Source organism: Platalea leucorodia (assembly GCF_965183815.1).
Source record: "Platalea leucorodia genome assembly, chromosome: 1".
NCBI lineage: Eukaryota > Metazoa > Chordata > Aves > Pelecaniformes > Threskiornithidae > Platalea > Platalea leucorodia.
In genome coordinates, this window is record NC_138823.1 from 169,165,760 (window position 1) to 169,192,482 (window position 26,723).

At 41.4% G+C, this 26,723-nt stretch overlaps 1 protein-coding gene across 2 annotated transcripts in view; it reads left to right on the forward strand.

Annotated features, from left to right (window-relative positions):
- The window catches only part of SMARCD3 (SWI/SNF related BAF chromatin remodeling complex subunit D3), a 71,381-nt gene that overhangs the window by 30,189 nt on the left and 14,469 nt on the right, over nt 1-26,723 (forward strand). For both annotated transcript variants that reach the window (XM_082309236.1, XM_082309237.1), the window contains exons 4-8: nt 5,277-5,399; nt 17,854-17,976; nt 19,812-19,907; nt 20,398-20,499; nt 23,054-23,215. In XM_082309236.1, coding sequence (XP_082165362.1) covers nt 5,277-5,399; nt 17,854-17,976; nt 19,812-19,907; nt 20,398-20,499; nt 23,054-23,215 — 606 coding nt within the window. The remainder of the gene's footprint in view (nt 1-5,276; nt 5,400-17,853; nt 17,977-19,811; nt 19,908-20,397; nt 20,500-23,053; nt 23,216-26,723) is intronic.

Below are 26,723 nucleotides of genomic sequence, written 5' to 3' on the forward strand. Positions count from 1 at the left end.
ATTGATTCCTTTGGAACCCTCCTGAGGAACTGTAAGCTGTGTTTGCATATGTGCTCATAATTTCAACATATTACTTGTACATTTTACTTGCAGTACGTGTAGTACATAAAACATGTATTCGCAGTTGCATAGAATAAAATAAAAAGTAACTAATTTAGTCTATGTAAAATATATAGGCTGAAAATGACCTCTTAGTCCTTAAACACACAAATGATTCACTGAGTATCTGGCAAAACCATGATTTGGGTAGACAACTGTTTAAGCCTCAGTAATCACAAAATAATTTGGATCAGAAGGACCTTTGGAAGTCATGCAGACCAACTGTTGCATAAAACAGGTTCAGATTGCATCAGGTTGCTCAGGACCTTGTCCAGTCAGGTTCTGAATACCTCCAACCAAGGATGGACATCCCACAGCATCTTTTGGCAGCCTGTTCCAATGTTTTGGACAATCACAGTTTAAAAAAAAAAGAAAAAAACAGTTCCTTATACAGAGTCAGTTGCCCATGCTGCAGTGAGTTTCTGTTGCCTCTCATCCTAGTGCTGTGCACCTCCAAGAAGAGGCTGGCTCTGTCTTTTCTTCGCCATCCCATGCGGCAGCTGCACTCCCCAATAGGATCTCCCTTCCCCCTTCTCTTCTCAAGGCTGGACAAACGCAGCTCTTGCAGCTTCTTTTGGTGGGCATGTGCTCCAGCCCCCAGACATCCTGGTGGTCCTCTGCGAGCCTCGCGCCACAATGTCACGTCTTTCTGGTCCTGTGACCAGAAGACCAGATGCAGTTTCACAAGCGTGCCATAGCAAGGAACAGCCTCTTTCCTTGACTTGATGGCAACACGTATGCTAATACAGCCCATTTTGCAGCTGACCTTTGTCACGGCTGGCTTACCTCACAGCCTCATTCTCCGCTTGCTGTCCATGAGGACCCCCAGGTCCTCTCCTGCAAAACTGCTTTCTACCCAGTTGATGCCCACCTGTACCACTGCGTGGCGTCATTCTGTCCCAGGAGCAGAACTTTGTATTTGCCTTTGTTGAACTTCACAACGTTGGACTGGCGTCCTGTTTCTGCAGCCTGTCGAGGTCCCTCTGAACAGCCGCGCTCCCCTGACTCTGACGTAGGCTCAGGGACCTGGGAGGCCTGAGGCCAGGACTTACCAGGAGAAACGGAGGCAAAGACAACACTGAGTGCCTCGGCCTTTTCCGTGGCTTTTGACATGAGCAGCAGAACGAGACCCAGACCCAGGTTTTCCTTAGTCTTCCTTCTGCTGCCGATTCACTTGCAGAAGGCTTTCTTGTTGCCCGCCATGTCCATTGCTAGGTTCAATTCCGGCTGAGCTTTGACCTTCCTAATTTCATGCTTGCATGCTCGGGCACTGTTGTGCTGTTCCTGCTGGGTAGACCATCCCTGCTTACACCTCCATGCACTCCCTCTTTGCATTTGAGGCCAGTCAGGAATTCCCTGCTTAACGCTGCTGGCCTCCTGCCAGGGCTGCTCAACTTTGTGCACATTGGTCTGATCATTCCCCTCTGCTTTGAAGAGGTTGCCCTTGAAGTTCAGCCAGCTTCCGTGAGCCCCTTTGTCCTCCAGGGATCCCCACTGTCTCATAGGATCCTTCCAGGTAGATCCCTGAACAAGCCAAAACCTGCTCTCCTGAAATCCAGGTCTTGCTCACTTCTCTCAGGATCGCAAACTCTGCCATCTCATGGTTGCTGCAGCCAGGGCTGCCCTTAACCCTCACATCCCCCAACCGGTTCTTCCTTCTTTGTGAGTAACAGGTCCAGCAGAGCACCTCCCCTTGTTGGCTTGTTGATCATCTGGGTCAAGAAATTGTCACCAGTCCGATCACCAGTGGTTTGTAGGAGATGCCTCTCTCAGTATCATCTGTTTCAGTGCAACTCTTGGCATTCGGATGAAGCCTTACCTAGTGTGCAGCCTATTGTCATTGCCTTCCAGGCTGTCATACTGTGCCAGTCATAGAAGCTATCCCGTGATGTTTTCCATATCCCGGAGACTGTAGTGTTGCAGCTGCTCCCTGGCTTCTGATTCCTTCTGTTTCACCAGCCCTGCTCGTTTGTTTACAGGCACATGTGGTGGGGCCCCCACGTTGTGCTGCTTTTACAAGGAAATTGTGAGAGCCTCTTCTATCATGCTGTTCCCTGCACACTGTCCTCACTGCCCCCACTCTTATCATTTTTCCATTCTTTTGTCACCATTGATAAAAAAAATCTGTTGAAATCAAGGATAAAATTGCCTAATTTGATAATAATCTGTTCTTATTAATTTTTAAAGATTTGAAACATTTGAATTTTCACAATATGAAAAAATAACCCTAGCCCCTAGAAAGACCTATCTTTCTAATGTTAATAATAATCTATTCCAGTTATCCATGTAATTCTAAGATAAGATTTAACATACATGTTTCAGAACCTTACATGATGAGATGCTGCTGCTAGGTGCTTTTCATGGTTTCTTGAAATAGATAAAGGCCAGAATTGAGAATTCAGGTCTTGAAATAGTCTTTACGAATTTATAGTTAGAACTTTTGTAGAAAAAGAGAGGAGACTTGCAGGGAGCTATGAACTTTTCGGTTAGGGCAAACCATGCAAGAAGAAGGAATTAGGCAGGCAGCACAGATCCTTATCACATAAACACCAAGATAACTGAGATTCAGTTACCTATGAAGAAAACTAAAAAATTAATTAGGTACTACTGGCTGGAGTGTAAGAGTACCTTTATCTTTTTGAGCTAAGATATACCAGAAACAAAGAAAATTATTCATTCTGATGTGATACTGCTGGGGCTCCCCTTTAATTTTCCTCTCACTCTTGAGGGAAAATTGGGAAAGAATATGAAATTGGAACATTGCCATACCTCCAGAAGATTATTCCAACGGTAGGGTGAGAAAGCAAAAGACTGAATGAACAGCCAAAACTGGCCTGAGTGGACCTTTGATCTAGCCCAGTATCCCATCTTCACTGTGACCATAACACATACCCAGAGCAGAGTACAAACACAGGCAAGTACAATTCTTCTCCCAAATACTCTCCCAACCTGCAGCTATTTGCAGTTCAAGGAATTATATGCAGTATTATCTTTGTTGGCTCATTTTAAAGTGTTTATTCTTTCTTAACATCTTATAATGTTTAACATCCAGTTTGGTTATAGGAATGGAATAGGAAATACCTTTTCACTTTCATGTGGTAAGAGATGTAATAGTGTGGAATAGAAATATTGATTGAAGATTACTGCTGTTTCTACAAACTTCTTAGAAATTTTGTTAGATCCTGGGTCCAGTACCCTGCCAACCAGCTGGAAAGATTGTATCACAGCTGTAGGATATGCTTTATCTTGAGGGCTGTGTAGGCCAGCTCCCTGCTTCATAGTGTGCCTAGGAGTTCATGAACTGACTGTGCTGGGACTTGGAGTTGAAAGACTGAAACTATGTTCTGGGTCCAGATTTTTAATTGACTGCAGTATAGCATGATTAATTTCCTCTGTGGGGAAGGAAGTGAGGAATCTTTTCTTCTGTGTGGGACAGGATAAAAGCATTGGGGTATTTTGTAGGGTCCAAAGATTTGTATTCACTGTGGGGAGGAAGTATTGCCTAGCTGCCTTTGTTCTGCAATCTGTCTGGCAACTCCTTGACGTTTCCAGGGCAATACTTGCTCTTCGTGCTTCGCTCTTAAAAATGTTCATGTTCTTTTATTATTCTGCTGATACTAAGACTTTGTGAAAGAATGCAAGCAGTTAAAAATATAGTGGTTCACCTAAAGCCAAACAGAGTTTTTGGCTCCGTGGTTTCTGCTTCTCCAAAGTGTCAGTCCTGCTGTAAATAGAGCAGGTGTTCTAGCATCTCAAAACAAACAAACAAATAAATAAGGTTGAAAGAGACATTTATTTGATAGTCTTCATCAGTCTAAATACAGAGGGGAGGAATTGTTCCTCTTCAGGCTGGAAAAGGAAAATATTAAGAAAGGGATGACAAAAAACTGTAAAATGTATGAGCAGTATGGAGAAGGTGTATAGGGAATCCCTGTCCACTGCTGCTCCAGCTGTGCAAGAAGATGGTATCAAATGAAAGTAACAGATGGCAGGTTCAAAGTGAGCAGGAGGAGGTGCTTCTTCACACACTACCTGCTGAGGTTCTGGAACACAATGCCTCAGGCTGTTGTAGGTACTAAAGAGCAAGAACTTCCACATGCTGTCAGAGACACGGTACTAGGATAGACGGACTGTCGGGATGACTTTGTGCAACAGTTCTTATGTCCTTGCAGAACATAGCGAACAGGTGTATGCCTGGTGTCCCTCACATAGGTGTTTGTGTCTTACACCAAATTAAAACTGTAGACTTCTGATTCTAAAGCGAAACAGGAATACCAATGAGCTTCTAATTCCTATAGAACAGAAGTATTCTAACAGTTAAATTTTAGTTAAATAGGTGAAAGCTAGAGTGAATATTGTAGAAATAGACAAGGCAGTCCAGTAGATTTATTATAATTATTTACAGTTCCTTTCTTTTATGGTTTGCCTGCATGAGTTATTCCCAATTAAGAACCAACTTTTTCATGTAAGGGTATACTTGCCTATTTCTAAGCTCAGATCATTAGGTCTTCCTCCTAACCTACTTCATATCACCTCCTCTGCTAACTTCTCTGGAAAAGGGAAAATAAAAAGGGGGTTTGTTAATAGAACTAATGTAGTTTAGCTAATGTATTAAAATACCAATAAAAGTTGGCAAGATCGTAAGTTGACACGTCATAGCTGGTCCTGTTGAAACTTTGATGTGAAGATCAACTTTACCTCAGCCAAGAAGATATGTTGACAAAGGTTGACTTCCTAAATAGCAGTTTTTACTTAAGATGGGTAACACTTGTTTTTAAAAAATCAACATGAACATGCACCCTTTATTTTTAGTCGAGAGACACAGCACTTTTTTAGTTTAAACAGGACAAATTTGTCATACTTTGTATTGCCGGGAGCAGTGGCTCCCAGGCTGCTTGTAGCTAAGCCTCACTTGAAAAAAAGCAGCCATGATTCAGGCCTTGTGGATCCAGCTGGGGTCTTCCAGAGTTCATTAGCTTTAGTTCTGTGCTCCAGCTTTTCAGTCATATGCTTGTACCAGGCCACTGAGACCTGCCCTGCTAATTGGGAACTGCTGTCTTAGGGATAACTCCTTCTGAGCACATCTGTCTACGGGCTGGGAAGGTGTCAGTATTACTGCTCTGGAACATAGTAGATTCTTGCTTCCAGTGCTTGGATATTCCTTGCTTCCTTCTCAGATCCGGGAGCTGGTTCCTGAGTCCCAGGCCTACATGGATCTGTTGGCCTTTGAACGCAAACTAGACCAGACCATTATGCGGAAGCGTGTGGATATTCAGGAAGCGCTGAAGAGGCCAATGAAGGTATGTCATGAAAAATTTGTAGATTGAGTTAGGGGGAAAAAATAATCCTTGCATTAAACGGTGGAATGATCTTTCCAGTAAAAGTCCTATTAACAAAGGTATTTTGAAACAGGTCAGACAAAGCTCCTAAGAATAAGCAGCTGGGGAGCAGCATGCATGGAAAATTGGTGGAGAAAATTCTGTGGATATTACCAGCTCTAGTTTCTGAATGCCTTTAATAAGGGGAATAATAGCTTCTGGATAAATAAACACTGTTTTTGGAGCTTTGTATCAGAATGATTAAAAAGAAGAAAATAAGAGATTAGAGGGGTGTGCTGGCAAGATGTATTAAATTTCCTATTAGAATTGAGTCAAAAGCTAAACTTGTGGAATAACAGAACATATAATGGGAAGAATTACTTCCAGAAAAATTGATAAAGATCCTGCGAAAATGTACACATTTACGTAGTCTGAAAAAGGATGGTTCATGTAAGAAAGAATGAATGACGTTTTCTGCAATTTCTATTAGGTCAAGTCCAACACTTCACTGTTCATAATATCCTACTGAAATGGTCTTTTCCTAAGTTTTCTGAGTCTATTCAGCTGAATCATGGAAAAGTTTAGGTAGGAGGAAACTGTGGAAGTCATCTAGTTCAACCTCCTGCTCAAAACAGGGTTGTCAAGGCCTTGTTGAGTTTTGAGAATCTCGAAGGATGGAGGTTTCACACCCTCTTCAGGCAGTCTGTTCCAATGTTTGGCCACTCCCACTGTGAAGAATTTCTTTTCATGTCTTATTTAAGTTCTTGTGACTGTATTGAATGCTCATACTCATTCATATAGTAAATCCTGTAGTATGAAGAGTTTTGTAGCTGTATGTCTACTGTGAAGTAAAGCTGTCATTCTTGTCTGTACCACAGTAATGGGTATCAGCCCAACTAAGATGAAAATTCCATTCTGTTTGTCACTGTACAGCTAGCTGATAAGATGTGGAAGGCTTTTACCTCTGATGTTTTTCCAATTGATGTACATGAAACAGAAAAAAAAAAGGAAAAAATTAAGATTATAGATAGGAAACTGAAGTGCAGATGGTTTAAATCAGAAGTTTGTAGTCAAAAAGTGTTGTATATAGTAGATTGGACTCTCAGAAGGAATAATTTGTCTTAGCTTCGTAATGTGGGTATAACAGCATTGTTTTAAACCAGCTAGGAACTTGGCCATGTTTAAAAGTAATTGAAGACTTAGACTTGCATTTGTAAATCTGCAGGAAGATGTTTATTCTGTGGCAAAGCCCTTAACTAGGGAATTGACCAGTACATGAAGTTCCAGCTCTAAGCTGTACAATGGTGATATTCAGGGCCTGTAATGGGGAAGAGTATAGGAGGCATGACACTCTACAGAAACTGTAGACAGAAAATTCTGTTTCCATCTAGGGCTCAGCAAACACATTTTAAATATCAGTTACTCAGCTAGTTAACATCTAAAGAATGATCAAACAGATGTTTTTCAAATTCATGTCTAGACTTAGCATGTAACAGCTGTGAAATTCAAGACCTGTCAAAATAGAGCTAAGCCTAGATAAGTTTGGGTTGTTCTGATGTTAAGTATTTTCATTTTATTATAGTTGGAGCATTGGTAACAGCAATAAAAGCATTTCCATCTCTTATCAAAGCTCTTGTAATTTTGAAATATTTCCCTTAAAACAGTCGTTCCCAAACTGGGATTGTAATCCTGGAAAAAATTTAAATTTGTCTGAGGTATGTGATAATAGGTAGGGAATATCCAGAACTGCTCAGAGTTATCAGTTGTAATTGCAGTTATCATATTGGTCACAGTGACTGAGTTGTAGCTAGAAACCGTCTTTGGGAACCACAGGTTTATGGTCTAGTGTTGCTCAGGATGTTTTTTTCTGTCTGAAGACTAATTATTCTGGAGAAATTTTAGGGGGGAAATTTTTCAAACACTTTTGATTGAGGACAGTGCATAAAATATGCTGGGCCTATTGATCCTACTTGGATCTTCTGTGAGCAGCTGCGCTGTTGAAACAGCTGACAGCTGCGGGACTGCTCAGACAGCAGGGAGACCTTGGGGCTGTGAGGCTGGTTGAAGCGAGGGAAACGGCCTTCACCACCTGCCAGCTCACTTTACCACTGCCAGCAATCCCTCTCAGCTGCCAGCTTTCCCAGTCTAGACCCTGCCTTGTCTTTTTTCTGCCTGTTGGGTACGAGCGTGTTCTCTCCTCTTCTTCTGTCAGTCCTATGTTCCTGGACTACATCTATCACGAGAGTCTCAGAATTCCTTGTCCGCAGAGCAGGATTTGCTGCATGCCACTTGTTGCGAGTCCTTGCACTGACTTTACGGAAGACCCACCCACTCACGCGCTCAGAATTCCAGAAAGGACTTTTTAGGAGGGAATCAGACAGACAGGGCTGTTTGACTGCAGTGTGGCTAGAGGTACAGATATAGCAAGCACCATGGCCTGAAGGAAACAGAAACCATATGGCTCAACTCCAGACGAGTAGATGTCATTAAAGAAGAATGCATTACTGAAAATCTGGACAGCTAGGGCCATGGTGGACTTCAGGAGTGGGATTTATTTGGCTAAGTATAGACATCTACATTGTATTTATTTATATGTAAGCTAGTCACTCTGGGCTCCCTTTATTGTCGCAAGAGTCACTGTAGGCAATGGAGTTCAGGGCACAGTTCTTCTCATACAGAAGTAGCTATTTAAAAGAATATAGATAAATCATACCCTAAAAAGTGCCTATTTCTTTCCATTATCTAAGCCTGAGATAACTAGTCAGTTGTGGATGTAAACATGATTTTAAGACTGAGATGATTTTCATCCCAAGGCCTGAATCAGGGGTCACCTGGCTGAAAGAAGGGCATCTAGTGACCCATCCCACAAGCGAGGCTCCTACTCCAAGCCCTGGCACCACAGACAATGGTTTGCTCTCACCCTGTTATCCAGGGACTGTCGCTCTTTCATAGTGAACTGCTGTGGGACATTGAGTTTACCAGACCTGCATGTAGTTGCAGTTCCTCAAACTAAGTTATCTCCTCCCAAATTCTTCATTTTTAGGTTAAAAAAAAGTAGTAGCGTCTGAATACAGTCACAATATCTCTCTCCCTGGTTTTGTAAATTGAGATTCTTTCCCCACTCCTGTGGTTTAACCCTAGCTGGCAACTAAGCACCACACACCAACCATACGTCATATGGTATGGAGTACCCCTTTGGTCAGCTGGGGTCAGCTGTCATGGCTGTGTGTCCCCTCCCTACTTCTTGTGCACCCCCATCCTACTCACTGGTGGATGGGGTGAGAAGCAGAAAAGGCCTTGACTCTGTGTAAGCACTGCTCAGCACTAACGAAAACATCCCTGTATTATCAACACTGTTTTCAGCACAAATCCAAAACATAGCACCATACCAGCTACTATGAAGAAAATTAACTCTATCCCAGCCAAAATTGGCGCACCAGCTTCCAGGTTTTAAGATGACTGAGGAATTGGTATTGGATTGCTGGCAGAAGGGAATTTGCATTTTTTTCTGAAACACTAGGGTTTCTGCCTGGTCCTCTGCCCTCTCAGGCAAGACTGGGTTTTTTTGCTCAGTATGCCTTGCGTCCGCAGCACCTCATACCTGAGCTCTGCAGTTCTTTTGTTCTAAGAGACTCTCATCTTTTCCATGAACGGAGTTCTAAACCTCGAGCATCCAAGGGATATTCTTAGGAGCAGAAGAACAAAATAATTTATGGAGATTTTTGTGTCATACTCTGAACCCTACTGTCATTGAGCTCCTGGAATCAAACCTGCACTCACTTCAATCAACAAATGCAGTAGGTATCATTTACCCCAACTTGAGCAAAGCATTTTATTCGGTCTTCATGGGACGTTATGGAGAAAGAGGTGGGGATTACTAAAGAAAATTTAAGGTAACTCAGAGCAGTGGCAGCTCTATCACTTTTTAGCTGTCGTAGATTCCCCTCTGCACTTTGAGGTCTGTGGCATATGGACAGTGTACTTCCTTTTCTGTGATGGTCATGCTGATCTTGATTAATTGGAGGAATTTCTGCTATAAAATAGTTACCAATTGATTTGAAACATCATTAAAGGTGAGGTTTATTATTTTGATAATAACAATCTTATACTTAATGTGATGCAACTGAGAGAAAAAGAATCTTAGGATAGGTCAGTAACTAGAATTCCCTGTAGCAACAGAAAAGTTCTAGCGTTGCTGCAGAAGACCCTAGTGACGTGTGATCTGATTGTTAAAGCTGGAACACAGTGTCATCGATGCTCAAAATGAACAGTTCAAACTAGAATGATCATGTGAAAACAGAGCTTCTGGAACAACCTAGGGAAAGGAGGATTCACCTTGTGAATGTCACTCAGCTTTTATATGCAAACACAAAAAAAAATTGGGAGGGACGGGGGGTGGCCGCCTTTTTGGCAGAGGGGAAGAAAAGTATCGACATTTAGGCTGACGGACAATGCCGGCACAAGAACAAATGGGGAAAAGGTGACTGAATAAATGTTAGGCTTGAAATTAGAAAGAGGTTGTAACTGTCAGAGAAGCAAAATTTCTCCAAATCAAGGAGGGGAAACAAAGATTTCATTTTTGAAATTGTACCTTCATACGTTCTGAAAAGCATTACATGATACAGACCTGTGACCTGGACTTACTGTTGCTGCCAGCTCAGTGACCCCAGGGCCCACTGGTGAACTCCATCAAGCACTACAGTGGTTTTGATAAGATATTTTAAAGCTCTTCAGGGGAAACGTCTGCACAAGCCATTTAAAGTAGAAATATGTTGAAGGCAAAACAGAATTTATGGCAATTTCAATTTAAACAAAACAATTTATTGAGGGAGTTTTATTAGGAATTTTCTCATTTTTAATCATCAACCATAAAATTTACAAAATAAAAAAAAGCCAAATAGCTTACAGTTTCCCTAGTGTGAGGAGATCAGCCTGACAACAGATATATCCTCCGATTAGTATGCGGTAATACATTGGGAGAGTTGGGTCATGGCGTGTGCTTGTCTTATTGTTGTTAGCCTTAACATGTATATTGATCTGCAGTCACCCAGTCTTTGAGGGTCACCTCAGAGTCAGTGGGTTTTAGGTGAGTCCGCCTCCTTTTGGGCACCCCTGAGCTTGGCCCTAGGAGTTCCCAGGGTGTCCTCTCTAGGCTGATCTGGGGGTTCTTACACACATTATTATTGAGAGGACTGAGTTGCGAATGGGACCACACCAACATGTGCTACTGCGTTACTGGTTGGCTTGTTGCCTGGATAGTTACTCACTGTCAGAAGCTGTGCCCGCAGCCTTACTGTACTATGCTGCTTTTAACTAGTTAGGACTGAATCAAGCCACTAAGCAAAAAGTTCCTCAGCCTCGACAGAAACAGGCAAAGTACGTGTGCATTCTTAACCCATCACAAACTAGCTTAAGTATTTGATGAGAATGTGGTTAAATCTTGCATAATCACCCTCCCTCTCCCACATGCAGCGGCAACAGGAATTATGAGGCTGGCGTGGATCAGGGTCCTTACTTATAGTGACCAGTAACAGGATCACAGATTGGTTGAGGTTGGAAGGGACCTCTGGAGGTCATCTTGTCCAACCTCACTGCTCAAGCAGGGCCATGTCCAGACGGCTTTTGAACATTTCCAAGGTGGGAGACTCCACAACCTCTCTGGGTAACGTGTTCCAGTGCTAAATACTTCATAGGAAGGTGCCAGAAACCTTCCAACTGTAGGTAACAGTTCCACCTAAATTCCAGTAATCAGAGATCAGTTTCTATTAAGACACAGAAAGGTCTGACATCTTTTGAAATTCTCATATGTTGAGATGACTGGGTATTCCTGGAATCTGTACATAATATAGCTATTCCAGCCCCTTCCCTGTTTTTTGTTTTGTTTGTTTGGGTTTTTTTAAAGAGCTTTTGGCTTTGGTCCAACAGCTAGTAGTTCAACAATAGACCAATTGAGACTGATCGATGTGCATATTTATGGCCACTAGAGCAAGATATCAGAGATGTAATAGATTTTTCATTATGTCAAGTCTTTAAACACTGGATATCCTTTAAAAAGAGCTGCCCTGTTTGATGAATGAGTAGAGCCTGTGTTGCACAGGAAATTGAACTGGACAATAAAGTCTCTCCTGGCTTAAAAACCTGCAAGTTTTAAATCTGCGTTCTGTGACAATGAGTTCTATGGGTTAACTATGGTTCATTATGCTTTGTATAGCGTACATAACATACTTCCATTGGTCGGGTTTGAATTTATGGTCTTGTGGCATAATTTTATGTGTTCTGCTTTTTGCATCGTGAGAAAAGGAAAATGCAAACACCTAATCTCCTTCTTTAGATCAGCCCGTATTTTAAATATGTCTTTCAGGTTCTTTAATGTTCTCTTCTCTTAGGTAACAAATTCAGTCCTCCCAATCGCTGGAGAGAAAGAATTTTTCAGTGCACCTAGCTATTCTTATCACCCGTCAGTATACACCTCCCGATTCTCTTCCTGAGAGAGTATAGTATACAACTACCAAATAAGCTACTATAACTGATTTTATAGACTATTGTGCATACTATTCTCTGTTTTCCTCAATAACATTTGTTTGACTTTTTTGGAGGTGTTTTTTTGTTGAAGTTTTTATAGAACTGTCTACAGGTGTTTTTCATGTGTTGGTGCAATTTTGAACTCAGTAAATATTGGGCAGTTCCTTTAGTATTCACGCTACTTGCATATTCTACCAAGTCACTGATTTTCCTGCTTTGAGTTGACCATTTTTAAGTTCTTATCCATCTTTTGTTGTCATGAGTTACCTAACTAATTTTGTTTCTTCTACAAATTTTCACGTATCTGTTTGCTGCTACTGTGGATGAGTGATACCACTATATTCCGGTTCTGATCTGGACACTCTGTTTCATCTGATTCTTTTATAATGGTCAGACTTGAACACTTGTTATTAGTGGTCATTGTTCTTTTTGTCTCCTGATTTCTAGTCTCCATGCTACTTTATCTTCCACTGTTTTTTTGCTTCCTAAAAAGTTTTTGTGAGACCACAAAACAGTTACTCTATATGCAAAGACAGAAACACAGATTTTAATCTTTCCTGTGCTTTATGCATGAGATTTTTATGCTATGTTGAGGTACATAGAAATCCATCCGTAAGATGTGCAATGAGAGCTCTTAACACAGTACTATTCATAGGACTGGCAGCCAGATTTCCTTGATTCTGTCAGCAGTGGACTATCTGCTGATAACTTAGTTAATTTGTTTGAAATCCCAAGCACAACTTCCCTGGAAGTGTCCTGGAGGTATTGTGTTCTGCCTGAGAGTTCACTGAGGGAAACTTAAACTTCAGCAGTCGATGGAGCTTTGTCTTGGGGATAGCACATGGATCATGGTATCTTCAGACACTTAGTTTCTGACTTTACTTTTTAGGGATTTAATGCTGATAGAAACTGAAAAAAAATGTGGCACTATAAACCAGAGGTAGTTTTCTGGAGGATTTGATGTATTTCTGGCATTTCACGCATTTACTTCAACTTAAAGCAGTATTGATTTGTGTGAAGATGACATTGAAGAACTTATAGAGAGAAAAAGCTGTAGTTCTGCTGCTCCAGCATTCCCGTCAGCCTACTGTTCAGATCTGTTTCATTCCGCATGAGCTCTCCCGACGTTTGTGCTGCTGTCGTAGCTGAGACCTTTGCAGTAGTTCATCACTGATATGACCGCTCTTCTTTCGCATATGCTTCTTTTTTTTCCTTTTCTCAAGGAGAAATTGTAAGTGAAATACAGTGCTTTTTGGGGAAGGCTTTTCTTTTTAATATGACTGCTATTTCAAGTTCATTTTGCTGAAGACAAGTCAAAGATACATGTTAAAGATGTGTATCTTACACTTGGAGAATAAGCAGATTAAGCATTTGATTTTTGGACAAGAGGTTATTTGATTCACAACATTGATCAAGTCTCCATGAAGTTCCCCCCATTGAGCTTTGTCTTTGTGGGTGGTAAAGTTTCAGGGTGTCTGAAGAGATGAAATGCGATGCTTTCTTCTTGCCCTAGAGCTGTAAGTTTTCTCTTTAGTTTTTGCTCCAGGCTACTGAGAATCCTGCCAGTAAAAAACAAGGCCACAGGTTTTGGTTCGTTGCTTTTCTGTTCTCTGAGAAGCCACCATAGAGAGAGGAGAATACACTTTAGATCTGTGCTATAATGTGCATTGCTAAGAAATTTGCAGAATTTGTTGAAGGGCAATGGCTTCTTGCCCAAGTACATTGCACTGCGGTATTTAAGCTGCAAAGTAACCATGTTGCACATAACTGATGTTGTATCGTTTCCTGCCTGGATGAGATGGAGTTGCTCAACTGCAGATGGAAGAATACCTCACTCTCAGAGCCTTCTGGATATAAACTTGACATTATTGTGGAACCCAGGAGTACTGATAAGTGAACTGAGTGCAGTGATTTTGCGTGTCTGTCTTCAGCCAAGGAGAATTTATCGTCTATATAGTGGCTATAAAACCCCAGCCAGCGCCCTTTTGGTGTTCTTCCTTGAGCTCAGTTTTGACTATGTATATTTTCTCTGAGCTAACATCTTGCAGGACTGGACATCCTTATGATAGCAGTGTAGCTGTGAGTGCTGAAGTTGTTACTCATTAGGTAGATCCCTTCAGGAGGGATTCAGACTATACTCTTGGATCTCTGCCAGGATCTTGCTTCGTCGGGTGGGATAGTAGTGTCTCGCAGCTGACAGGAGAAAAGTCATGGTAGAGGAGAAGGAGCCTGCTGGTCCAAAGAAAATGTTCATTTGTAGAGCTATGGTTCTGATGTTTTGCTGGAGAATTCTAAATGTATTTTCTTTAAATGCCAGTGCTCAAAGTATGTATTACCACTGTTGGTGATAAGTGTATGTAGGGCAAGTTCAAGTGCCATTGTCTAGTCCTGGAACTGGAAAATAAGATAGTCAGCCCCCCAGAATGTCTTGAGCAGAGCTGTTCCCAGGTAGCTTTTATGAGGAGCCAGTGGTGCTGGCAACACTAGATGTGTGCAAGGAAGAGATGGTAGTGGGAATTCTGGGAAGGGCAGAAAGAAGGAAAAAATGGAACAGAAACTCGTAAGGGAACAAACAGGAGGTGGACATGTTGGCAGCAGCTTCAGAAAGGTAGCTGTGGAGACTTGAATGTTTCTGGGTCAGTACAGTGCTGTACAGAGGAGGACATGTTTGGCTGTTCAAGCAGCATTCATGGCCAAATGACTTTTTCACATTTTTTTTAGACTGGTTACCAGAACGTCTTTGGCAGATCTGACTGCACTCTGCAGGTCAGGTCTAGAGTTAGTGGTTATGACAATTGTGATGGCTGACACTTGTTTGCAGTTGGCTACATAGGTTCCTTTTAAAGGGTGGTAGCTCAGCTGTAGAAAGGAAGGCTAGTGTTTGTCACCTCCTAAGGTGCGCTTGGCCTGGTAGAGCCCTCGGAGGGAGGGGGAGACTGTGCCAGCTGGAGTGCAGGGTAGGGCAGTCGGTGAGGCAAAAAGGATGAGGGACTGCCTCGTTGAGTAAGAAGCCAGAAGAAAAAGGAGAAATTTGGAGTCTCCTGAGAGAAGGCAGTAGCACAAACACAGCTGGATCTTAAGGAATAAAAAGAGAGGATTCTCTGTGTCTCCCTAGAAATGACCCTACAGGGTTTGCTGCAACCTGAGTTGCTGGAATAAGAGCAAGCCTGAAGAAATGAAACATTTTCAAGGACATGTGAACGGAGAAAATTTGGTTTACAAAACCTTTTTTTTAATTTATTTATTCCATTTTATCCAGCAAATGTGAGTTTTCCCTCTTTACGCTCCCTTATTCTGCTTTGTGTTCTAATAAAGATTTTTATTATGTTTAAAGCTCATTTGGTGTTGGGGTCCTCTTACAGCTCTGCAGTTGCCCTGTTTGACTGATTTCCTGGATATTTGTTATGAGTCAGAAGAACGGATCTTTCTGTGGTTGCATATTGGAGATAATCACCGCCTTAATAGTGTTGCAAATTTTCAGTAGCTTTTGGGCCAAAATCTGAGACAGCCCCCAGAGTGCAGGTGACACATTTTCCTTGTTGGATAGAGTGTCTTTGCTTAGCAGAGACTAAAGGCTCAGCATTCCACAGTACTTACAGGTTGTCAGTAGTGTCTGTAACATGTTGGAGTCAAAGGTTAAATTGTTTTCAATCTAAAATCAAGATATGTAGAAAATAGGACAAAAGATAACTTTGGAGATAGCCATTACTTAGGAGTTTTATTCATAATTATTCCAAGTTCCTTTCTGATGACGATGTGGAAGAAGTGGGCTGATTTATAGGGGTTACAGTGAGGAAAGGATTAAATTTGAGAAAGAGAATTCATTGTTTAGAAGAAAGCACTGTAAATTGAAGAGAGAGATGTGGGAGAAACAAACAAATGATATGCAGACTCTGACTTGGGCAGAGCAGGGAAAGTGTAGGGAACCCAGCAGGAGACCAGTTCTGCAATGTAAGCTGCATCTGGATTGTGCATGACTTGAAAGAAAAATGATAAGGGGTTAGCAAAGGGAAACGGTGGAAAGTATCAAGGAGAGGTATTTTGTATTTCACAGTGGAGTTAGACATTGTTACTAACTTGGTTTTAGGTGGACTGTACAAGGAAGCTAGAGCCTGAAAGCTAGGAGAGAGGAAGACATCTAAAATATTCATATTTGAATACAGGTGTTATTGCAGAGGATGATCTTGGTGATGAAATGTCAGACTTCGGAGGAAACAGACCCAGTTCCTATCTGGATATGGGGAGATATGAAGAGAGAAGGAGTTTGCAGGGTAAAGGGGAGAATGGAGATAATGTCTCTGGAAGTCAAAAGAAGAGGAAATGGAATCAGTGATATAAATCTGAAGTAGCAGTAGAGTATCCAGGAGGAACTACTAAGAAAAAAGCTGCTTATGTATATAGATACAGTTTTGCAAATAATCCAGGTGGGGATAAAATTTAGGAACAGTGCATAAAATGTGCAAGTTAATTTGAAGAGTTGTGAATTTAGAAATGTGAAGTCCTTCACAAGTCCTCCACACCAAATAAAGATTCTGGAGCATTAAAAAAAAACCATTTTATACAATGAAAGATCATTTTAGCAACAGAAATCCTGTAGGAAAGGGTGGAGAAAAAAATATAGATTTCCAGGAATATTTTTCTACCTATCTGCCTGTTCCTATCTGTGTCAACCTGTCATTCTCTGGACTCTTGGCACTGTTGAAAATCCTGTTCCCTCTCAGTGCATACTCTTGACACTCCATTTGCATCAAACCTTTCTGTCAGTGTCTTCTCTAGATTGGCCAAAATGTAGTCATTTTCTTCTTCCTCTTCAGCCATACATCTCTGCCTCCCACATTCTTCTGTGCCATATTAGATTTTCAGTTTCCTGACCTGATGTGTATAACTTCCTTCTCTCCTATATGTTTGTGTGTGAGTGTGAGAGCTTTACAAGACTACTCCTTTCTTATGTTGTATGAAGGTTGTTTTGACTGCATTAACTTGACAACTGTAGCCTTTTTGTCATTATATTATAAACAGATATTTGAGATTAGAGCCACAAAGACATTTTTGGCAATTTTTTTTTCTGGAATCCATGCATCAGAGTTAATGGCCAGGTTTTCCACATGGTGCACGGGAGAGAAGGGCACTGAGAAATAACATAGCCATAAGCCAGTACAGTGATTGGGAAACCTTAGATAGCCTGTAAAAATGACAACAGATAGACATGATTGTACCTTTCACAGACTTGAGCACCTGGGTTAGGGATGAGCACAGTGCCTTCCTCCACTCAGGTCTCACAGCAAGTTGGAGCTGCAACATGTTTGATTAGAGTGAAAGGCAGTTAAAGAGGAAGGTTAGGTAGCAGGGGTGTGTGTAGGTGGGTGTGTGTCTGTAGGAAGACTATTACCAGGCTCTGCATGATGGTAGAATGAAGATAGGCAGAGATGTGCCCAGCATGTAATTTGCAGCATTAGCTGTATTTGTGACTGCCATTTCCAAATCTGAACTGATGCAGCTATGAAAGTCATTCATGTAGCAAAAGGTTTGCAGCTGAGTCTTAGCAATCTAGCTAGGGTCTAGACAGGAAGGGCATCATATCGTGCTTTTCTTACAATGATTTCCCAAATATCCAATCCAGAAGTACAGGATGTATAGCCTCATAGGCTTGGCCCTGCAACCTCCTGTCTTTCTCCATTTACAGTGGGTCTTAGCATGTTTGTATAGTCAGTATTTTTTGAAAGGAAGTTTCAGATTCAGCACTTCAGTGCGTTTCTTATACATAACCAAATCTTAAATTCTAGTATAACCTGGTGCAACTGTACTAAACATGCATATTCTCTACTAAATACGTAACTATCACCTTCCCTGTGGCTTCCTTGGGTCTTGGACTTAAACTGGATGTGTACTTTTCTTTTCTCTATTTGTATAACAGCAAAAGCGGAAACTGAGACTTTACATCTCCAACACATTTAATCCTGCAAAATCTGACGCTGATGACTCTGATGGCAGCATTGCTTCATGGGAGCTGCGAGTGGAGGGGAAGCTCCTGGATGACGTATGACTTACCTGTGCTTCACTGGGGCTGGCAAGGATCTAGAGATTGTCTGTGGGGTGGTGGACTTTACTGGGGACATCAACTCAGACAAGACATCTCTGAATGGCAGCATTGGCTTGTTGCTGCTGGGAAGGCGCCATGTCCAGCTGGAGTGAGGGATAAGGTCATAATGGGAATGTTGGGGAGGGGTGGGGAGGGCAGCAGGAGATGGAGCAGACTTAAGGACAGGTCAGGTAGGAGGAGGTCGAGAGAACAGGGCTGAGATGATTCCCTTAAAAGATACGGGAGGGTTCAGGTCATGAGAGGTGTGATAAGTCAGGCCTACAGCAGGCATTGCATCTTGCGAAGAGTAGGATAACAAGGAGAAGTAGGTAGTTCATATTCCTAGGGAGGACAAGAGGATGTATGGATGGTCAGAGCAAGGATGGAAGAAAAGACTTATCATTCTGAAGTCCTCAGAAACCTCAGTGATGGATTCAGCTTTCCCTGGGGAAGGATGGACTTCCCCAATAAAGGTGTCACCTGTTTGAATACATTTCACAAGCAAAGTATTTAGTGGGATAAACAGATGGAGAACATGCATGTGTGGAGAGGGCAAGGCTTTCAAGGCACATCTGTCTGTCTGGAGATAACTGCACATGAATCAGAATCATAATCTTGCTGGAGGATGAAGGGGCGACAAAGTGCAACATCTGCAAATTGAAGTTAGACAAATTCACTTTAGAAATTAGAGCATATATTTTAACAAAAAGATTCTTTATTGGAACAAAGTACGTTCTCAGTTACTGGCAAATTTTAAATCGAAGGAGGATGTATTTCTAAAAGATTTTCTGCATTAAATAAGAAGAAATTCATTGAAATCCTGTGGACTGTATTCTATGGAAAGTCAGATTATGTGATTATAGATCTCCCAGTTTTTAATTTAGACAGTATGAGCTGTGTAGTAAACAGCAAATACTGATAATTAAATGGAAAGGCAAAAATGTAAAAGGAAATACTTAGCATATAATTAATCTGTAAAATTTACTGTCATCTGATAAATCAGACCAAGAAATTAGCATTCATCAAAAAAACCAAGCTGTTAAAATGAAAGGTACAGTGGCCTTAGAATCATAGAATGGTTTGGGTTGGAAGGGGACCTTCAAAGACCATCTAGTCAACCCCCTCTGCTGTGGGCAGGGACATCTTTCACTAGATCAGGTTGCTCAAAGCCTCATCCAGCCTGACCTTGAACACTTCCAGGGATGGGGCATCCACAGCTTCTCTGGACAACCTGTTCCAGTGTCTCACCACCCTCATCATAAAAAATGTCTTCCTTATGTCCAATCTAAACCTACCCTCTTTCAGTTTAAAAGCATTGCCCCTTGAACTTTCACTACAGGCCTTGGTAAAAAGTCTGTCCCCATCTTTCTTATAAGCCCCCTTTAAGTACTGAAAGGCTGCAATAAGGTCTCCCCGGAGCCTTCTCCTCTCCAGGCTGAACACCTCCAGCTCTCAGCCTGTCCTCACAGCAGAGCTGTTCCAGCCCCCGGATCAAATTCATGGCCTCCTCTGGCCCCACTCCAACAGGTGCTGTGTTCACATTACAAGCCAGTCCTTTCCAGTAACATTAGGAGAGTCAGGGAAATCTTCCCTTAAGTGTTCACTTTTCCACCACTGTTGAGATTTTTGCATTTTACTCTGCATTTGTCAGAGGGAAAACTCAATTAGATTTATCACACTTGTGGTCTATATGGGAATTAATGTTCAAGAGAAAGAGAAAGCCTGAGAAGGAAGCATAGAACACAAGCTAACATGCGCAGCCTTAAACATTTCTGTTTCTTCCGATTGTACAGCTCAGCAAACAGAAACGGAAGTTTTCATCTTTTTTTAAGAGTTTGGTTATTGAACTGGACAAAGATCTTTATGGACCTGACAACCATCTTGTGGAGGTAAGAAGGTCGTGCACCCTTTGCATACAAACCTGATAGTAGCACAGATGAACAGCTATGTGCCCGTTGTCGACCTTGTTTAAGTTACCTTGCATTCATTATCTGATTTAAGGTATTTTCAAAGTTTTCAAAATTTCATTCTTTTTAAGAATGTTTACTAACAGAATCTATATAGTCTAAAAACATAGATGTAGTAGAGATGTAGTGCACACCATAGAACATAGAATGTATGAAATAATAGAAAAATTGTGCACATTTTTCCCAGCAAGTAAAGCACGCTAACAGCAGAACAGATTGTGCACTAAAGCTGAATTGTAAGGGCAGAGCAAGAAATTATTTGGGGGGTTTTGTTGTGGTGGTTTTTTTTAAATTGCAGGATCTTCAGAAGGCTTGCACTTGTCTTATTCTTGCACGGTGTACTGTGCAAGATGGACTTCGATGGATTGGTGAAAAAAAGACTGACCATCTTCCTTGTTTTTTCCTTTGGCAGTGGCACAGAACTCCCACAACCCAGGAAACGGATGGCTTCCAGGTGAAAAGACCTGGTGATGTCAGCGTGCGGTGCACATTACTCCTCATGTTGGACTACCAGGTCAGTGCACTGCTTTTGGCATGGAAAATATAGCCATTGGGACATACTGCAATGGAGCAAATTCATCCTGTCACATACATCAAAACCCAATATACTTGGACTCAGAATGTCACATAGTTCATTGAGATTAGAATAACAGCAAACTGACCAATTATTTAAAATGTAAACAGGACACATCAAGTAAGTTTCTATTACAGTCTAGCAAAATATTGTTCTTGGCACTATGATAATTAGTATTTTTATTGCCCACCTGCAGAAAGAATATGCATTTCCACCTCAGGCTTCTTAAAGAATAGTCGGATAAGTTGCACATGAGTTACGTGTGTGGTCCGGTACAGAAATTCAAAGGAGTGGCTTTTGCTAGTGGTACCTTAACTAGCTGTGTAGCTGTGGCAGCCTTCTTTTGAGAGCAGACTACACAGCTTTCCCGGTTTGTTAAGTTTTGGTTACGTTGTCACCCTAATCTGGCATCAGACAACATTGCCCTGCAAGGGTTAGACTTGCCATTACTCTTTGGCCTTGTTAGGCATTCCTGCTTCCTCTTTTTTGTCAGTTCTATTGTACTAGTAGTATTTGTGGGCTGAACACAAACAAGTCAGGGAACTGATCCATTTGAAAGCTAACGAAACTTACTTCCAAATCAGTTCCCTGGTCCCAGTCACAGGAAACAAAAAAAAAACCCAATAGGCAAAATTAGGTTATTCTGCGTTGGGACAGAATATAAAAGAGGTTCCTGGGCACAGTTTCAAACTGTTTTAAGCTGTTGTAAAGCTAAGCTGCTCCAAAAAAACACTTTCATTTCTGTTGTGGGTGTGTACTGCCACAGTCTCTATTCTCTTGGCACAAACGATGGAGATTCACAGTTGTGCAGTTCACTAATCTGACTGAAACCATCCCTGAAAGAAATGTTGCTGTCTTAAGGAAATTGATTGATAGAAATCTCCTGCTGAGAGGAGGTGGGATCTCCCTTTTCAATGGCAGTTCAGTCTCAGATACGTTTTGATTGTATAACTTTAAGAACTCATTCTGTGCCATTGTCTTTCCCCTCCATGCAAATAGCATCTATCCAGGATAAAGACACTCCATTTTATGTTAACAGAGAGAAAATTTTATTAATTTTAGGGAGCGTACGAGCTAACTGAAATGCTGATATAGCCAGTGAGAATCTTTATTGTTAAGACAATATAATGATGTTTGTTATGCTCACCATTATAAATCTATGCTTTAAACTAGATGTTCTCTTATCTTTAAGTCTTGATTTGTTATAAAGCTAGCTTTGAGTGACCTAGCACCCAACAGAGTAATTCTTGCCTAATAATGTGGCAAATATTAAACTTGAGTATGGGTACACACTTGAAGAGGCACCAAATTCCAAGGTATCCAAGGAACGTATATTAGTAGAGATGGAGAACAGGGTAGTTGAAGAGTTGTATCACAGAGGTCAGGAGAAGAAATATATTCCATTGACTGGTTGTGGTTGGGTGAATTTTCTGGTATGCAGCAAAATGGTGGGAACACGCCTGAAAAACAGAGTTCCAAGGTACTTTGTTGATGTGAGGCAGCTGAGCAGTTATTAGCAACAATAGAAGCATCATTCTGACTTCATTCTCTCTATCTCTGGTTAACCTCCAGCAGTTCAGAGGAAAGACCATTCTTTTTCTTCTCCCACTCCCTAAAGTCAAATTATGCATCAGTGTTGAAAAGGAAAATTCTTTCCTGAGTCTGCATGCAAGTTGTTGTTATCTAAAGCATGTGACACAGATAGTCTGTATGCATAGCACATTGTCCTGGTTTCGGCTGGGACAGAGTTAATTTTTTTTTTCCTAGTAGCTGGTATAGTGCTGTGTTTTGGATTTAGTATGAGAATAATGTTGAAAACACACTGACGTGTTAGTTGTTGCTAAGTAGTGCTTACAGTAGTCAAGGACTTTTCAGCTTCTCATGCGCTGCCAGCGAGAAGCTGGGAGGGAGCACAGCCAGGACAGCTGACCCAAACTGGCCAAAGGGATATTCCGTACCATACGATGTCATGCTCAGTATATAAGCTTGGGGGAGTTGGCTGGGGGGCGGACTGCTGCTTGGGAAATAGCTGGGCAATGGTCGGCAGGTGGTGAGCAATTGCGTTGGGTATCACTTATTTTATAGATTTTTTTTTTTTTTTAATTTTTATTTTTATTTTCCCTTCCTTTTCTGTCCTATTAAACCATCTTTATCTCAACACATGAATTTTACTTTTTTTTCCCCGGTTCTCTCCCCCATCCCACTGGGGCAGGGGGGAGTGAGCGAATGGCTGTGTGGTGTTTAGCTGCCTGCCGGGTTAAACCACAGCACACATGTAGAGTGTCCCTCTTTCTTTTCAAACCCTAGACATAGTTCTTCCAGAGCACTGACAGTGGTACACATCTGAGCAACTTGTATTTTTGCAATCACTGCCACTGAATGGGGTGCTTCTCCTGAGTCCCTTGAGAATTAAAGCTGAAACTTAATAAATACCTGTGTATCTATCTGTTATTCTTTCTGTTGCCATCTCCATCTCCTTCTCTTTCTGTTACAGCCTCCACAGTTTAAACTGGACCCACGATTAGCCCGTTTGCTGGGGATACACACACAGACCCGATCAGCCATCATCCAGGCTCTCTGGCAGTATATCAAAACAAATAAGCTGCAAGACTCCCATGATAAGGAATACATTAACTGCGACAAGTACTTCCAGCAGGTAACTCCTTTTTGGACACAGTAGCTCTTAACTATAATATCCATCTGCAAATTTTGGATGGATGAAAATGACTGATTTTTAACTTCCCTTAATAATTTGCAGTATCTTCAGTACTGAATGGCTTTCAACAGTCACTACAACTAATATAATAAGCACCCTCCCCATTTGCCAGTGTGGTCAAAAAAACATATCTGGTGGTTCAGCGCTCCTACATAAGTTGTGGCCTTTCCAGCAAGGAGGACTTTCGCTAATTGTTTCACTGTATTGATTTACTGTTTTTTCCCCCCAATGTATCATTTTGTACTAAGAAACATGAAATAATCTGCTGATTCTGATTGCCAAATCATATGTAGACCTGTTTTCTTCCCTTCTCTTTCCCTGTTTATGAAGGGCAGAAGACATGGAAAATATAATTAGATAAGCTATTTTTTCCTACATCTGCATCAGATTATAAAATACCCTCAATGATCTGCATGATGTTTTGAAAGTAGCATGTTAACACTTTTTGTCTTTCACAATGATCTCTAGAACTAACCAAGAAGGCCACTTAGAGGCATCTCCACCTTTTCTGTAAATATGATTATATTTATTTTGTAAAGGTAATGTTATCTGAGCTATCACTATCTTAATTGGCTTTGTTTTTCTGTAGCTTCAGGCTTACCTAATTTATTTTGAAAGTACCTGAAGGTAGGGTTTGTGACATACTCCTGTTTAGGGAAAGTACTGGCAGTTATAATAAATGAATAATGTTTTAGTGAGCATTGAAAGTAAATGTTGCAATGAAAGTTGTGTCCTAGTTTTCTTTTTAAGGTTTTATTTTCTGTTATTAATTTGCCCTACAATGGTTCAAAGTGGCCAATGCTTGAAAAAAAAGGCAGCACTGGGTTTTTCCACATTTGAAAATACAAAATACAACAAAATCATTGTGAAATTCATGGGTATTTTTAGGAATATAGAACCAAAATGATCTGGATTATATAGTCACTCTCTTGGTTGGGTTTTTTTTGAGAATTACAGCATGCAGTCTTTTTCATATATAGTGAAAATTCCATCTTAAAACCACATAAGAATTTTTGGCAAAATTACAAAGCTGTTCGCTCTGTTGCTTAGATGATTTGATTTCCATTCTCTATTTATCTGTAGCCAATTTAGACTCAGTTTTGTTTGTTTCTGCTGGCACGTGTCCAAAGATGGGCAATGAAGCTGGTGAAGGGTCTGGAGCACAAGTCTTCCGAGGAGCGGCTGAGGGAGCTGGGGGGGCTCAGCCTGGAGAAGAGGAGGCTGAGGGGAGCCCTCATCGCTCTCTGCAACGGCCTGAAAGGAGGCTGGAGCCGGGGGGGGGGGGCGGGCGGTCTCTTCTCCCCAGTAACAAGCGATGGGACGAGAGGAAACGGCCTCAAGTTGCGCCGGGGGAGGTTTAGATTAGATATTAGGAAAAATTTCTTCACAGAGAGAGTGGTCAGGCACTGGAACAGCCTGCCCAGGGAAGTGGTGCAGTCACAGTCCCTGGGAGTATTCAAAAAAACGTGTGGACATGGCGCTTAGGGACATGGTTTAGAGGTGGACCAGGCAGTTAGGTTAACAGGTTGGCCTCGATGATCTCAGAGGTCCTTTCCAACCTTAACGATTCTGTGATTCTATGTGCCAGCCCGAAGAGGAATGGAAAAGGGGAGGTGAAAAAGATTTGAAAAATCATGAGCAGAATGGAAAAGGTGAACAAGGAGCAATTACTGTTTATTTTGGTAAATAATTATAGGCCATCAACTGAAACTGGCAGGTAGCAAATTAAAAACAAAAAAAAGGAATTCAGCATAGTTAAACTTTGGAACTCGTTGCGATAGGACATTACAGATGCTGAAAGTGTATATAGGTTCCAAAAGTGACAAATCAATGGAAAAAAAAATCTTGGGCTGTTATAAATGCAAGGTAATTGCAAAGCTGTGGAGACTGGGAGAGGTTTTTTGGGGAAGGACTAGTATGTTTCTCCTGTTCTTATATTTTTTCCTTTAGTATCCACTTTTGGCCACTATCAAGGGCAGGTTAGTGTGGTAGATGTGTAGTAGATCCTCTGTCTGATCTGGTACACAGTTCATACCTTACTTACGGTAAGCGGGAGGGCCTTCTCACTTGTATTTATTTTGATTTTCAGCTTAAGAACCTTACTAGAATAAGAACTTGCTGGAGCCATCTTCTTTTTGTGTATCTCATCAGAGGCTTATAAGCTCATAGGTCTCCTTTGTGTTAGACCTCTTCAGGAATACCATCAGAGCTGATAATTGCCTTCCCATCCTCAGAAGATTAGTCAGATGAGGGAGCTGAGAAGTAGTGGATTCCTTTTCTAGGAGAGTGAACCTCACTCCCTGCAAGAGCTGGCTAATCTGGAGTAGTTTCATAAGAATGCAGTGCTTGCATAAATTTAAATCATAAATGGGATTGATTTAAATCATAAATGGGATTGATGCGGTTTCCGTTTTCCTTGGGTCTCTGGCAAAGTTGTCTTAAGTAGCTAATCTTGCTTTCAAAGCGGATGTTAGTACTTAGGAAAATGAATCCCATTAAATCAAATGAAACATTTCATGATGAGTATTTTTGTTTTTCACCCTGATACTCTCAGATTGAGATATGGAGGGTAAAGGAACTGGGTCAGGAATGCCTTCCAGTCTAATGATATTTCTGTAGACTATATAGTTGTAGGCATGTAACTCCTGGAAAAAATCATGGTCATAGCTGGAAGTGCGCAGATCACTTAGGGGAGTAGTATGTAACGCATCAGTGTCTCTAGCCTTCCCTTTTAGATACTGGTCTTCTCATTTGGTATGCCGGCTTTTCTAAATCCTATGCTGGTGTGCTTGTGGTTATATCTAATGACAACACAGTACAGACTAAAAAGTTATCACTGAATGAGTTACTTCACACACCAGAATTACTATAGCCATATAGACTTTCAGAGCCAGTGGTTATAAGTTTAGACCATTAACTCCAGTTAAGCAGGAATGTGAGAAGCTTTAGCAAAATTCCATCTAGCCTTAGTTTTCAGTCTCTAACCCCTTCTCTCACTATTGTGTGCCCTTTCTTAAAGCTCTTGTCTCTTGGGTATCCACGTTAGGAGTTTGACATGAGTGTCGAGCCAGTGGTGACAGCAGATTGGATGGAGCTTGGTATGCAAAGATTTTGAGTGGGAATTCCACAGTCATCTGTATCAAGTGTCAGAATTCAGAACTGAAATAGAGAGTGAGTTGCAGACTCAGTAGATTTGGTTATTTCCTTGCTCTTTAGAAACTAGCTGGCGGAATTCCTGGATGCAAGTAAGTCCAGCAAATTGGACAGATTTTAGAGTTGATGAAGAAGGATCCTTTTCTGTTTAGAAACACTGTTTACGTCAGCTGGGAGATTTGAAATCCACTGTGTTACAAGCAAAGGCAAGAAAAAAGGTCCAAAGGTATTTCAAAAGCCCGGTCTGGCCTCTAAGTATTTCTGCTACCAAATCCCCTCACTCCAGAAAATTGTG